This window comes from Atta colombica, unplaced genomic scaffold (genome assembly GCF_001594045.1).
Source record: "Atta colombica isolate Treedump-2 unplaced genomic scaffold, Acol1.0 scaffold15, whole genome shotgun sequence".
Classification (NCBI taxonomy): Eukaryota; Metazoa; Arthropoda; class Insecta; order Hymenoptera; family Formicidae; genus Atta; species Atta colombica.
The window spans coordinates 619446-633721 of record NW_017259239.1 but is presented as its reverse complement, the minus strand read 5'-3'; the positions used below and the strand labels follow the sequence as shown (position 1 = coordinate 633721).

At 27.5% G+C, this 14276-nt stretch overlaps 1 protein-coding gene and 1 pseudogene across 2 annotated transcripts in view; both read left to right on the top strand.

The window, feature by feature from the left end:
- The window catches only part of LOC108685270 (uridine phosphorylase 1), a 40455-nt gene that overhangs the window by 16775 nt on the left and 9404 nt on the right, over positions 1-14276 (top strand). The window contains exons 1-2 of one of the 2 annotated variants that reach the window (XM_018189985.1): positions 5914-6360; positions 12972-13095. In XM_018189985.1, coding sequence (XP_018045474.1) covers positions 6239-6360; positions 12972-13095 — 246 coding nt within the window. In that variant the 5' untranslated portion in view covers positions 5914-6238. Of the gene's footprint in view, positions 1-5913; positions 6361-12971; positions 13096-14276 lie in introns of those variants that run through there. The other variant, XM_018189986.1, reaches the window with a different exon arrangement.
- Positions 1373-5911, top strand: LOC108685272 (annotated as a pseudogene).

The window sequence follows — 14276 nt, the reverse complement described above, 5'->3', positions numbered from 1 at the left end:
ATTTTTAATGTTTTCTCATTACTATTACACATTACTATTATTTCTATTACACTGAAAAGTAATTTTACAAAGGAAAGAAAGATGTATGAATCATGTATCATATTTTGTATATAATTATACATATTTATGAATATTATATTTATGCATGTTTATACATATTTATATAATTCAGGCATGAAAAATTTTTTACCGAGTATTATTAGATAATGAAATAATATAATAAAATTATAATATTATAATTTTATTATAATGAAATGTCAAATTCAATTAAAGATTCTGATTTTGCTATTTACATTCCTTCTGCAGAAGTTTAGTTGATAGTTCATTAAGCTATACACATATATCTATTAATTTTTTATTGAACTGTATCAAAAATAAATAAATATATGTCAAATAAATACATATCAAATATATGAATATTTTAAGCTTATGCTATCTTAAGACATTTTCTGCTTGCCAAAAGATAGTAATGCACTTGACGTAGCAAGTACAGCATTGGTTGGCATCGGTCTAAAAGTAGCGACGATTCAGCATCATTTCACGGTATGAAGATTATCGAGCGACTAACGCTCCTGTCTGTGCTCCGATTTATCATGCTTGTAATGATTTGCATGAATAATGACTCGTGAACTGTGAAAATTAGTATATGTTAATATTTTTATTTGGCACAAAGTGATCGTGATCGCAACAAAATAAACAACAACTGATCTTCGAAAGTATGGAAGACATATTTTTTCGACATCGTAACGTGAGAGCGATTCTGATATTATCAGAACCAAGAACATAAAGTTCGTGACTCTTCGTGATTCGATACAAATACAATAAAAGTCGGAAATAAAAGTGATCCACATATATTATTAGAAATGTAATTAAACAACCAGAGGAAAGATACATATACTTGTTGGACACTGCAAGGATGGAACTTTTCATTGATTTTATATTAAATGAAAAAGAAATTTATCAAAGATTTTATCACGAAAAATTGATATGATATCACATTTCGTTTCTATAGCATAGAAAAATGATGATAATTTTTATAAAGAAATAACAAAATTTTATTATTAAATTTTTAATCATTTTTTGTCATTATACCTGTATAATTAGTTATCTTTGTTAACCAATTTTAGTCAATTGTTTATATATACATATTAATTTATAACTTTGAAAATGACTCAAAGGAGATTGAAACGTTAATTTTATTATATGTAGATATATTTTATCTTGTTTTTACTTTTATTTTTGTTATTTAATATCAACTATATTATATGTACTCTAAAATTTGTTTTGTTTTGACTCGTAATTCTTCTTCTTAGTATAATTTCTTTTATTAAAATTTTATTAGTTATATATCATTATAAAGGAAAAGAAAATATCATAACAAATGTATCTTATTTCGGCAATATAAAATTTCGCGCGTTTAATGATTCGAAAACGCACGGCGGAAATTAAAGTGGTTATTAACACACCAGAGCGTTATTAAGAAAGTGTGCTCACAGCTGGTCCATCGAGATGATATTTATTTATCGATATCCCGCGGGAAGCTTTGGAACAATTTCTAAACGAATTGCTTGTGGAAGTTTTGCGAATACAACTTACGTCCTTGATTTTCCATGGAGAAGTACGCCCAAGTGTAAAAAAGAAATGGATATACTGACGGAAATGAAAGAGCCCCGAACTATGTTTCCTCAGAGCAGGCAGATGTGTGAAATTGTGGATCGAGGAGGTTGGTTACGTAACATCTTCGATGATCCTTTTAATCGCGCAAAAATAACTCCAATTTCTCGGTCTGGCAAAAAAGGAAACAGTGAATTTCATTTCGCACTGCTATTTCGCACTGTGATTCTAGCTCGTGAAACACTCATGAAAAATTTGATAAGTGCAATTTATCAGAGATCAACCTTAAAATGATGAACGTTTTTACAACTACAGAGTTTAGAGTTCGGATGTACTTTTCGATTTGCTGTATCAAAATATCAAGTTTTAAAATTATTCTTTTATTATAAGAAGTTTATATAATAAATTTATGTATATTGTATAATATATCATTATATAATATATAAATATAATTGTATAATAGATATTCATTACATATACATATACATATAATTTTAGATTCTGCTAAAAAATATAAATTAATAGGTTTAAAAAATTTCGGTAGGATAGACTGGGATAGTTGTACCAATTTTTAGAAAGATACATATGTTTTTTTTATATATTTATTTCTTTTAATGTACATGACACAATAACTATTTAGATTTACTAGATTTAATACTATTTGCAAGAAAGTGTAATTTTAGCTATTTATGAATAAAATATCAAAATCCTAATTAAGTATTATTTTGCTCCGATTTGGTACAAAATAAAACAGCTAGAGAAAGTTATAACATGTTCTAAAAACAAATTATCTCTTATAAGACATAAATTTACTGCTTTAAAAACACAAATTCAATGCTTTAAAAATAAATTATCTGTTCTAAAACAGAAATTATCTTCTTATATTATTTTTATTTAAAAAAAAACAGTAAATTTGCTATTAAAAAGCAGAATTTATGTTTTAGAGAATTTGTTTCAAAGCAGTGAATTTGTGTTTTTAAAACAGTAAATTTGTGTTTCAAAACAGATAATTTGTTTTTAAAGCAGTGAATTTGTGCTTGTAAAGCAGTGAATAATATCTATTACAATAAGAAATACTTACAACGCATTCACACGCGATCATAGAGCATGACAATGTGACCTTAGCGCGTGCTTACATCACAGTATTTCATGGCTGTGGTATTTCCTAACCTGAATAGTCGTCAACTTAATATATTTCGGTTCACGAAGTCAGAGCGACTTTTTTTTCTTGTCAGATTTTTATTTTTATTTTTGCGAAAATATATCGATTCAGTATTTTTATCAAAATTTGAGGTGAATGGACTCTTCTTAACATTTACCGTTAATTGTAATAGTATTACAATGTACCCTAGTGATACGGTATTTTTAACCCCGAACCAATGTTGTCAAAATTTACTATACATAAATATATTTGAAATCACTTAAAAATATTTAAAAAAAGGCATGCATCGAATTTGAAAAAACGTATTTTAGAACCAATAAATTGAAAATGTGATAAAAAGCCTTTTATTTGAAAGTTTAAAGCAAAAAAGTATAAATCGTAAATTTACACTTATGTGACTTGTCTGTGCACAGTATATATATAACTTTTTTTACATACGGCTTATCTCTTATTATTTAAAAAATATACGCATTGTTACAACTTCCATTGCAACTGTCCCCAGTCTCTCCTACCCATAGTCTGTTTAAAGCAGCGTCAATAAGATTTTAAGGCATAAAACTTAAGTTTCAAGTATCAAATCGTAAAGAATTAACTAATCATAGTCGAATCCCGGTAAAAAAAATTTTCATGCATACATGAAATATGTATAAATATGTATAAACATACATAAATATTCATAAACATGTATAATCATATACGAAATATGTCTATATATGTTCATACATCTTTTATTCTTTTGTAAAATTACTTTTTAATATAATAAAAATAATAATAGTAATGTGAAAACATTAAAAATAATTAAAAGGGTAATTTTCATACTGTTTGTTTTAGAAAAAATTCAAGTTTGAACAAATGTAAAAAAATTATTTACGTATAATTATATCTAAAATTATGCATAATTGTGTATGAACAATTTTTTATACATTTTCCCAAACTTGTTTCTTTCTGAAACGAACAATGCGAAAATTATTTCTTTAATTATTTTTAATGTTTTCACATTAATATTATTATTACATTAAAAAGTAATTTTACAAAAGAATAAGAGATGTATGAACATATATAGACATATTTCGTATATGATTATACATGTTTATGAATATTTATGTAGGCTAACTCCGGTATATACGCCACATCTATCAAAAACTTAATTTATTAAGTATTATTTACTATGTTTATGGGAGGGGGGGGGAGTAAACAAATTATATCAATAAAAACTTTGTACTGTCTACTACTACGAAAAAAATATTAGAAATCTTTGTATTTTTTACCGCATATCTCATAGAGATAGGATATATGACTACTCTAAGAGGAAAGGGGATATGTACAGCTCATGGAAAATTTACAAATAATGCATATAAATAAAACGACACAATATAATGACACAACAACTTATAAAATTGTGCTTATAAAGTTTTATTAAGAAATAAGAATGATAAATATGTATATATGAAGTAATAAATAATAATTATAATTTCTTCCTACATATATTACAAGTATTATGACATGAGATACATATTTCATATAATGTGTTTATTGCATTTAATGCACTGAATTTAATCTGCGCACTTTATGTTTTGGGCATAAATCTCGTTTGCTAAAAATGCCATGTATCCAAACAGGTGGAATATACAAGACAAACTTAACAAACGAAAGCAAAGCACTTGTATTTTGCTACACAACATGCTTTACTTTTCCACTACACGTATATATCATGAAATAACCATTAAATCTTTTACACGCCCTACAGTAATTATTTTATGTAGATAATAATTTATGATGGTGTTACTTATTACAATGACAAATCGATTCAACTCACAATAATTTCATTAATATTAATAGTAAGAAGTTGAAATCGTAATACTATACTAATATAACATAAAGGCATGTAACAGAGAGTAGAGTAGCGAGAAAATTACCCTCACTCCTTCTATTTTTTCTGACTTCTGCGGCTAAATCCCAGCGTGGTGTATTTGCCGGAGTTATTCTATGTTTATACATACAATATTTATACATATTCATGCATGAAACATTTTTTACCGAGATGAGAGGAAAGTCATCAACTACGATTGATAAATAAATTTCTTACAGCTTAAGGCTTATTGTAGATCGCTTAAGTTTTATTTCAAATTACAAGTCAAACGAATATGTCAATTTTAGATATACCTGATATTTGTTAATGTTGAAGTAATATTTTATTATTGGAGAAAATTAATGAATTCATATAAAGAGCTAATGATATAGAGCGGACTATTAAGAGATCCGCAAACGGTTGTTGTCGATCAATAAAATAAAATAGCTAATGATATAGATAAAGTGCTTAATCGAGGCATCCAGTTTAAAATGGAAATAAATGTAACTGTGTGTTCAAATTGTGCAAAGATACTTTATTCTGTCCAATCGAAACTTTTATACGCACACTTTTGCAGTAGACTGAAGCAAAGAAACAAGAAATTCTATGAAATTCTATTTTTAACAAATTGAAATTGTGTGTTAATTAAAGTTTTTATCTTATTATTACAGATTTATTCATCCGGATAAGATTTGAAAATAAGATATTCTGCACGTAAATCTGATTTTTGAAATTGCTTTTGAAGACGACAACTCCCTGTTTGCCTGAGTCATCTCGATCCGCTAGACTAAATGAATCGATTTTTTTTTCCGGAGTGCGTTCCACTTGAGGCTCATCACATTGCAAAGCATTATTTGTGGAACATTTGAACAACAAAAAATTTTTTATTCTTACTAGAATTCTCTTTTTCACTTTCGAGATATCAACCTGGAAAAAATATTATATATAAAATATGTCAATTTTTTTTTATATAATTATATGTAATTTTATATAATTTTATATAATTACACATGAAATATTTTTTCCCAGAAAGTGTATACCTATCTCACTCATTTAAGTTCCAAAATTGTACACGATAAGTTTAGACACAAAAAATAGACTTAAGATCAAAATGATCGATTGAAGTGAACATTGAATGAACGTACCGAGTGATTCAGATCTTCAGAAAATCGATTCGAGATCTCTCATCCCTACCCTATATGCATTCTGCTACCGATAGTCGTGTGAACTGGCACGACACGGACGTCTGCATTGGCGGTCTATGACTTGCACTTGCACCAGCCAGTGACCGGTTACGCGTATTCGTGTTTGAAGAGAACGTGTCCGGCGATTGGCCACAAATGGTAGCGACATAGTGGGGTGAGAATGAGGCATGGTACTTGTCTCGACATATAAAGATCCCGTCGCAATCGTCGACAACTATTTTCTGATATTGTCGATCGGCTCGACACGAAACGTGCGACTTATCGTGCCATCTGATATCGTTCACATTAACGGATCGCTACCCTCGGAAGTAAGAATCAGAATTGATCAGTTCCGTAAAATCTTCTGTCCGTGCGACGATCTACTAATTTCCAAGGTGGTGCAATTTGTGATTTGAAAAACAAACCAGGATGCCGACGTGCGCCTGCCAAGGCAGGACTCTGGACGAGTCGGAGGAGCACATTTGCTCGTTAAAGCCACCTATGGAGCAGGACAAGGTCATGGAACCCAGAGAATACGTCAATCCGGTTAGGTAGGGACGCGTTTTTACAGACAATGAAAACTGGAAGGTCTTATCTTGCACTTACCCGTCAAGAATCAGACGAACCCTGAGAACGAACCAGAAGAGTCTGATTATATTAATTAGAATTCCGATTATTTCAACTATACTGAAAGAAAAGATTGGCTGCAGCAAATTAGATGGTAAAATATGGCATAGCATTTTTAATTAACTGCTGCAACCAATTAAAAATACAATACCATATTCAGCCAATTTTTTCTTTCAGTGTAGAATTAATGGATTCAACCAGAAAATTCTGATTCATTCATTTTCAGAAATTCCAATTAATTCAACTAGATATTTTTCTTATTGTTATATTGTTGTAACCACGAGCTTTCTTTACATGTAAATGAAGCTCGTGGTTATAAACGAAATTAAAAAAATATAAATGATTTAACTGAAAATTAAGTTACAGTAATTATTTAAAATGTAATGAACGTGTACATTAAATTTATGAAATTTTAATGTACTTTAAATAAAATTTTATGAAAAGTACATTAAATTTCATAAATTTTCATGAAATATAATACATTGAATTTTATATGTACACAAATATACTTTTTAGTTATAAATACATTAAATTTAATGTAATGTCATGAAATTAAATTCAAATTGTGTAATTTAAAATTTAATAAAATTTAAGAACATTTCTAACAGTGTAGCATATTAGAAAAAATTTAGGTTTTATTTAAATTTTTATAGCAAAACGAGCAAAAAATAACCAAAAAATAGTAAATATTTCGCTGAATAAAAATTTTAAATAAATATAATTTAAAATTAATAAATCAATTTATAATTAAGAGTTGTATACATACTTTTATACATATTACTACTTTAGTTTAGGATTGTAGATTTAAGACCGAAAAATAATCGGCGTACAGTTTATTCTGGGAATTGTAAAATTCATGCAAAAATATTATTAAACCGCATATTTTTCTTCTTTATTTATACTAACGTTTATACTAATTCAATTATACAGATGTACAATAATTGTTATAAAGTTTTTTTGAAAGACTATTTTCATCTCGATTATCTTCTTCAAATCAATCGTTAAGTAATTGTATTTGATCAGTTTCGTACTGATTATTACTGTATATAAATTATTTTTTCAACTTAATGAATTAAATCTTTTTTACACAATGTTATTCAATTATTGTTTAAAATTAATTTTATATATGTGAATTTATGTTTGATGATTGACAAAAGAATTTTTATGTAAGAATTAATTTAAAAAATTAAATATTAAAAGCTATAATATTGTTTTACAAAATGTTATTGTCAAAAGATTGAAATTTAAAAAATTACAGTATAATTGTAAATATGAATTGCTGATGTGTTTGTGATTTGTCATTTTATTTCATTGGATAAATTAAATTTACGTAAACGAAAATGTTTATTGATATATCGTAGTGCAGTTTTAACTTGTCAAAATATAAAATCTATAAATATGCAATAAATACACAAATAGATTGATGTTTGAAAGGCTGTTTTTTCCATTTCATTCCATTAAATCCATTTTACGATATATGGAGTTAGATCATTATGTTTGTTCTGCGTAAAGTTGGCAGACAGGAATACAGAAATCAGATAGTACCGCAGTTAGACGAGGTATTTTCTTTTTACGGGAAACTGGTAGCTAGGTCTCAACAAACAGACTTGACTGACCACAAGAATCAATTTTTCTCACAGGATTGATCGTGAATACTGTCAAGAGACTCGTGACTTGCCGGAAAAGTACATCATCATTTTTTGCTTGTTGAGTTCAATTTCATAACTCTATATCTCGTTTCAAAAAAAAAAAAATAGACTGTAATTGCCAAGCAAATGATAAATTTCGTTTATATTTGGAAAGTAATATAAAATAAATTGGAAATTGTACTACTAGAACAAGTCTCTCTTGCAGTTCTACTGTAGATTATTATTATTGCGAATATGAAATTTTTTACATAAGAAAATGGGGTATTTGCACTTTTGAATTTCAACGAATCGACATGCATTAATTCGCTACGTTGGCGTTGATTAATAAAGGATTATGTGCACAAACGTTGGTCATCATTTCTATACGTTTTTCTCTCTTTTACATGTAATATATTAATTGTTGAAAGTGGAATAATTTCTTTTGTACGTTTATATACCATATTAATTCTATTATAGAATATTTCAATATTACATAATAGTTCGTAACGTCGATATTGACATTTTATATAATTATAAATAAATTGTTGCCCAATTAATTTATTAATTTAATTATGTATGTAAGTAATACACTATGGTGTTAATAAAATTATTATTCTGATAGCAATAGTTTATTTAAATTATGCTAACCGAAAAACACACCAAGTCAAGAGAAAGTCAAAATGACTTTATTTTGATTTTATTTTGATATCATGAAAGTCAAAGATTTTTTTATTAAAATTGTTAAAATAATTGTTTATTGACGTTAAGAATCAAAATTAAATCATTTTGCTTTTTTATGTGTTTCTTGAATATTAATCGATTTATTCAATAGGAAAAAAGCAGAAATATATAGGGTACCCCAAAATTTACGAATCAAAATATCACAGCAAGAAAGTTTTCAACAAAAGTATAAACATATTTGCTAGTTGTTATCCGAATAGTAATTTTTAAAAGTCAAAAACTAAGTAATTTTAGACTAATTTTAGATTATATATAATTATGCATACATACATATATAATATACATAATTATAGATAATTACGATTAAACGACTAATTCTCCAAGACATCCAATTTTAAATTGCTAATTTTTTTACTAATTAATAGTAATTTTAAATTAATTACGATTAAACGACCGTTTGTTTGTAAGTCGCACATAGATGCATGTCAACCAAACACTTTGAATATGCGATGATTTACAAATAAATGGCCGTTTAATCGTAATCTGTGACTATAATTACAGTTTTTAACCTTTATTAAAAAAATTATAAAATTTAAACGGCAAATGGCAAATTTTTATATAAATTATTTTTTTTTATATAAATTATATTTTTTAATTTTTTTGCAATATTTTGTTATATTTTAATTTACAAACTTCGGAACATTCTGATGTATAACTATATCTATAACTATCCATTAATTGCCTTAATATATTATAAGATGTATTTTTTTCATATTTATCATAGAATACACTGCATAAAGTAGAAAAACTCGATTATCCTTTTCTTCGGTATGAGCGAAATGAGAAATTATTGCGAGTTACGCGAAGAAGAGATACTAGAACTAGATAATACTATTCTGACGATGAAACGAAGATGCATGGTTGTGTTTTGCGATGGTAACAACGGAAATATGGCGAGCGCAACTTCGTGGTATAGACAACAGACTGTATATCTTCACATTATTCGCGTGTGAGCATAGTTTCTGTCGAGCTTGCGTGAAGATAATAATGAAAAGCCCGTCGCAAAGTCATACAAAAGACAGATAACGCCAAATGAGAAACCTTGGATAGTTTTCTTCGAGCAAAAAGATATCTCATGGGTGGCAGAAAACAAGATTTTTTTCTTAAAAATTAATATTTATTTTATTATATATTTAAAATATATAAAATTAATAATGATAAGCAACAATTAGTTGAAGTTATAATCAATAAATAATTGATTGTTGAAGATTTGATACTTAGAAATTTCTTTTCTTTGATTTTTATCGATGAGAAATATAAGAAAAAAGATTTCGAAGAAATCTATTAATAGGATGGCGAACCAGTTACAACTGCGAATAAAAAGCAGCTAAGTAGATATCAATTTATATAACTAGTTTTCTTCTCCGATTTTTACATAATTACGGATTAAAAGGAAAGATGATTTGGAGAAACATGATGATTTATGAATTACATATTCCCGGCAAAACTATTTTAATGTTAATTCAAAGATTAAAATCAAGATAAAGATAAACAATAGACAGTTGAAGCTATGGTTAGTGACAAAAAATTAGATTTAGGGGCTTGTCTGGATTTTTCTTCTTCGATTTTTATTCGATAACGAAGGAAATAGAAGAAATAAAGAATTCATTGCGATTAAAAGATAAAAAAATATGTGTGTGGTCCTAAATATTAGATTATACATTTGTTTCTCTGATTTTTATCTAAGGGATAGGGAAGACGATTTCTTGTTCGGATCATGTAACTTCGAAGATACAAAAGATAATGTTTATTCGTTATTATAACTTTCTAATCAACGACATTAGAATGACATCAAGAATAAACCCTAAATTTTTAATTCTACCCTATTTTTAATTCTACTTCAATCCAATCCAATTAAATTGAATTTCATAATTTAAATTGATGGAAAAGGAAGTATTGCTGCATCTGCAATATCTATTAAAAGTTTAATAAGTTTTGAAAGTCTTTTATTTTCTTTATTAACTCGATCTCAACATCAGAACTTATTTCCCAGATAATTTTAGCTGAACTTTACTTTATTAGAAACATAATCCAAGTCGTGATTAAGTTAACTGTCATATAGTTGAGAATCAAAAAAAGATCTTTCTTAAATTTCCATGGAGACGTGAATTAATAATTATTTCATATCCATCAATCTATATTTGAAGAAGCGCAAGTAATAGCCTTTGAATAGCTTACATACATAGTGACATTTAGATGGAAATTGGTGAACATCTTCATACTAGTTATGCATGCAAAATTTCTCAGGAGGACAACGTGGACAGTGTTACAAGTTGTACAGACGATGTGAGGAATATACTAATGAGAAGATCAAACACTATAATATACCTTTTTTTATGATAATATATTTCTCATCAAATATTAAACGTATCTCTCATAAATTTTTTTTCAGAGGCCTTTCTTTGTTCATCATAACGAAAAAAGTTTGAATATTCTCATTTAAATATTAAATAATATTAATTACATTTAATCATTTAATACACATGCAACAAAAATCGACATATGATAAAAATCAAAATAAAGAATAAAAGACTAAATAGGAAAGAAAAACTAATAAGAACAATACGAATGTTAATACGTAATCACAAAATATTAATTTATATAAACGCAGTAAATTATACAAATACATGCGAGTACTTAATAATTTAGTAAACTTTTATTAGCCTTTCTTTCCTATTCTAGATTCATTCTTATAGCATTTTACTTTTATTGTTAAAAGATAATGACTGAAACTATATTGTAGCAAATTGTAAGCAAATTGTAATAAGCATTTAAAGTTTCTTCGGACACAGATAAGTAACAGATGTCAAAGTATAACAAATGTGACTCATGAATATTGTCCATTAGATTAGCGATCATCATAGTTAAACCGATTAATAAACGCTTGTGATTTCACGTTCATAAATCAATAACAAGAAATTAAAGAAGTATGTACATTTATGTTGCCGAGCGTATCGTACACCAAGAAACAATAGGCCAACCTGAACTATCGGTGAATATTTTCTTCCATAGAAAACTCTTCCAAGTAATCTGAAAAAATAAACAATCGAGCGAGTCTTAAGACGAGCAAACAGTACTTTGCTGTTCTACTCAGCTCCATCTTGACCCATTTCTGTATTTGAAATATAATATCTTTATAGATATTGCTTTTGACAATCCATATTCCACAACCTTTATATTTTTACTCCTAAATCTGCATGTCAAAGTATAAATATTGAATCTCTCATTCTTTCATCGAATCATTTTGCACAAATATTGAACTGTTATACGTCGCAGAGGATTTCTTTCTTATTATCACGTTGTATTGGGTTGTCCGGAAAATTCGTGCCGCAAAAGATTTAAATTTAATAAATGAAATTAAAAATTTAAATCTTCTGCGTTTCAATTTTCCTTCAAAATCGGCACGAACTTTTCGGACAACTCAATACATTCCGATTGCCGAGACATCAGAAACGAAATATATTTATTCGGCCATCGAACGGAGATGATTTAATTACGATGCGCAAATCCGTCGACAATCGGAACTGATTAGGCTTACGAGTACGTTAACGAAGTTAATTTTCGACGTTGATGCGATTGCCCGTTCTACCGTTCGCCATAGAATCAATTTCATGACGTCGTGATGTCAAAGGCCATCACCGCAATTTAATCGGAGCTCGCTTATGCCTCGCGATCTAGAGATAACCCAGAGACTATGCGAACGCTGAGATTTACAATATAAAGGCATTTATCGTCTTCAATGGTTTAATCGTTATCTTTAATAGTATTACAAAAAAAAAAACAGTAGAGAACCGTAATGTATTATACAAAAAAAATTGCCGATTTTTAATTAATTTAAAATGTTATACATTTAAATATTAATATTCTTGCTTAAATATACACTAAATATCAGAAATAAGATAATATATAATTTAAATATTATTCAAACATCACAGTTAATAATTCTGAATACTAATTATCTTGTGTAAACGGGTAATTGTATATTTTATAAACAAGGGGAATTTATCATATTCATATATTGCGAAAACATTAATCAAATATTTTGCTATGATTGTAGTATTATGATACATGTTATCTATTTCGCGGTTTTTATTCGCGAAATTATTCAATTATTGTACTAAATACTTTATTATATTCATAATTTTCCGGTTTTCCATTTTTTATAGGTACAGCGATGGCTCCGTACGATTACGAAACCCCAATATCGAACTCATGGATCAGGATATATTATACCATCTCGCACTTGGCAGCGGTTCCCACGATCTGGTTGAGATGTTTGGTGATGTCAAGGTAAATCAAAGAAATTCCTATTGTATTTGTAAAAGATCTGAAATACATTTAGATAAAAAATCTTTGTTGAAATAGTTGGACAAACTTTGTTGACGTATTTCTTAAGCAATTTTACGTCAACTTCTATTTAGTAAAAATTTAGTTGGATGCCATTTTGTGTTTTTTTTTTTTTTTTTTTTTTAATATTGCTCAGTGATATTTAATATGTCTTGTAACTAAGCCGGGATATTAATGATCTATTGAAGTAAGACCTCTTAAAAATTTCTAAATGCATAAGATTTATTTATATTAAAAGTCTAAAATTTAATATACAAAAAAACTTTTATTTTTAATCACTTTTAATATAAAGCTCAATATTTTCTGCAAATATAAAGTTACATGTAACGTACCTGTGTAGTAATTTCCCACACACAATATAATTTTTAATTTAATATAACATATATGCTGTATTATATTGTAAAATTACTTATATTGTAGAGTTGAAAATTATAATTAATAGGAGTTTTATAGATTGGATTGATATTTTATAAATAAAATGGATGTAACCATTATGCGTTTCAATAAAAAATCACTTTTTTTTCTCTGAAATGTCATAGTACATACTTCAAAGACTTTTAGTTTTATTTCAATTTATTAAAAATCATGACATGTTACGCAAAATCTGACATCGTGTTCAGAGAGAAAAATATCTTCGGGATATGTAGAGGAGAAGGTAAGTATTATGGCCAGTATATATGTATATTGTGGCCTTTCTTAATATCTTCGCTATTATATAGCGAATTCTAATAATTACTTATGGAATTATTTGTTCAGTAGTTACACTATGACGCTAATATACCAATACTTAATATTCAGGCACTTATAACGCATTTTTACTTTCAAATATTTCGAAACGTTTCTGAGGTACATTTTAATTATATCTACTTCCTTATTTTTCTTGAACTTGAACGTATTATCCATGAATATATGTATTTTTGAATATGTTATTTTATTCGACTGTGTATATTTTGAGTTATGCAAATTTAAACAATAGTATGACATTTAATTTGGCCCTCTATTGATATTGATTCTCTTTTTTGCAGTTTTCATATCAAAATAATTATTTAATAATCGATTGTAGCTCTACTGTTAATCTATAATTTATATTACTATTTTTAGTACTGAGATTTTCAGTACTGAGC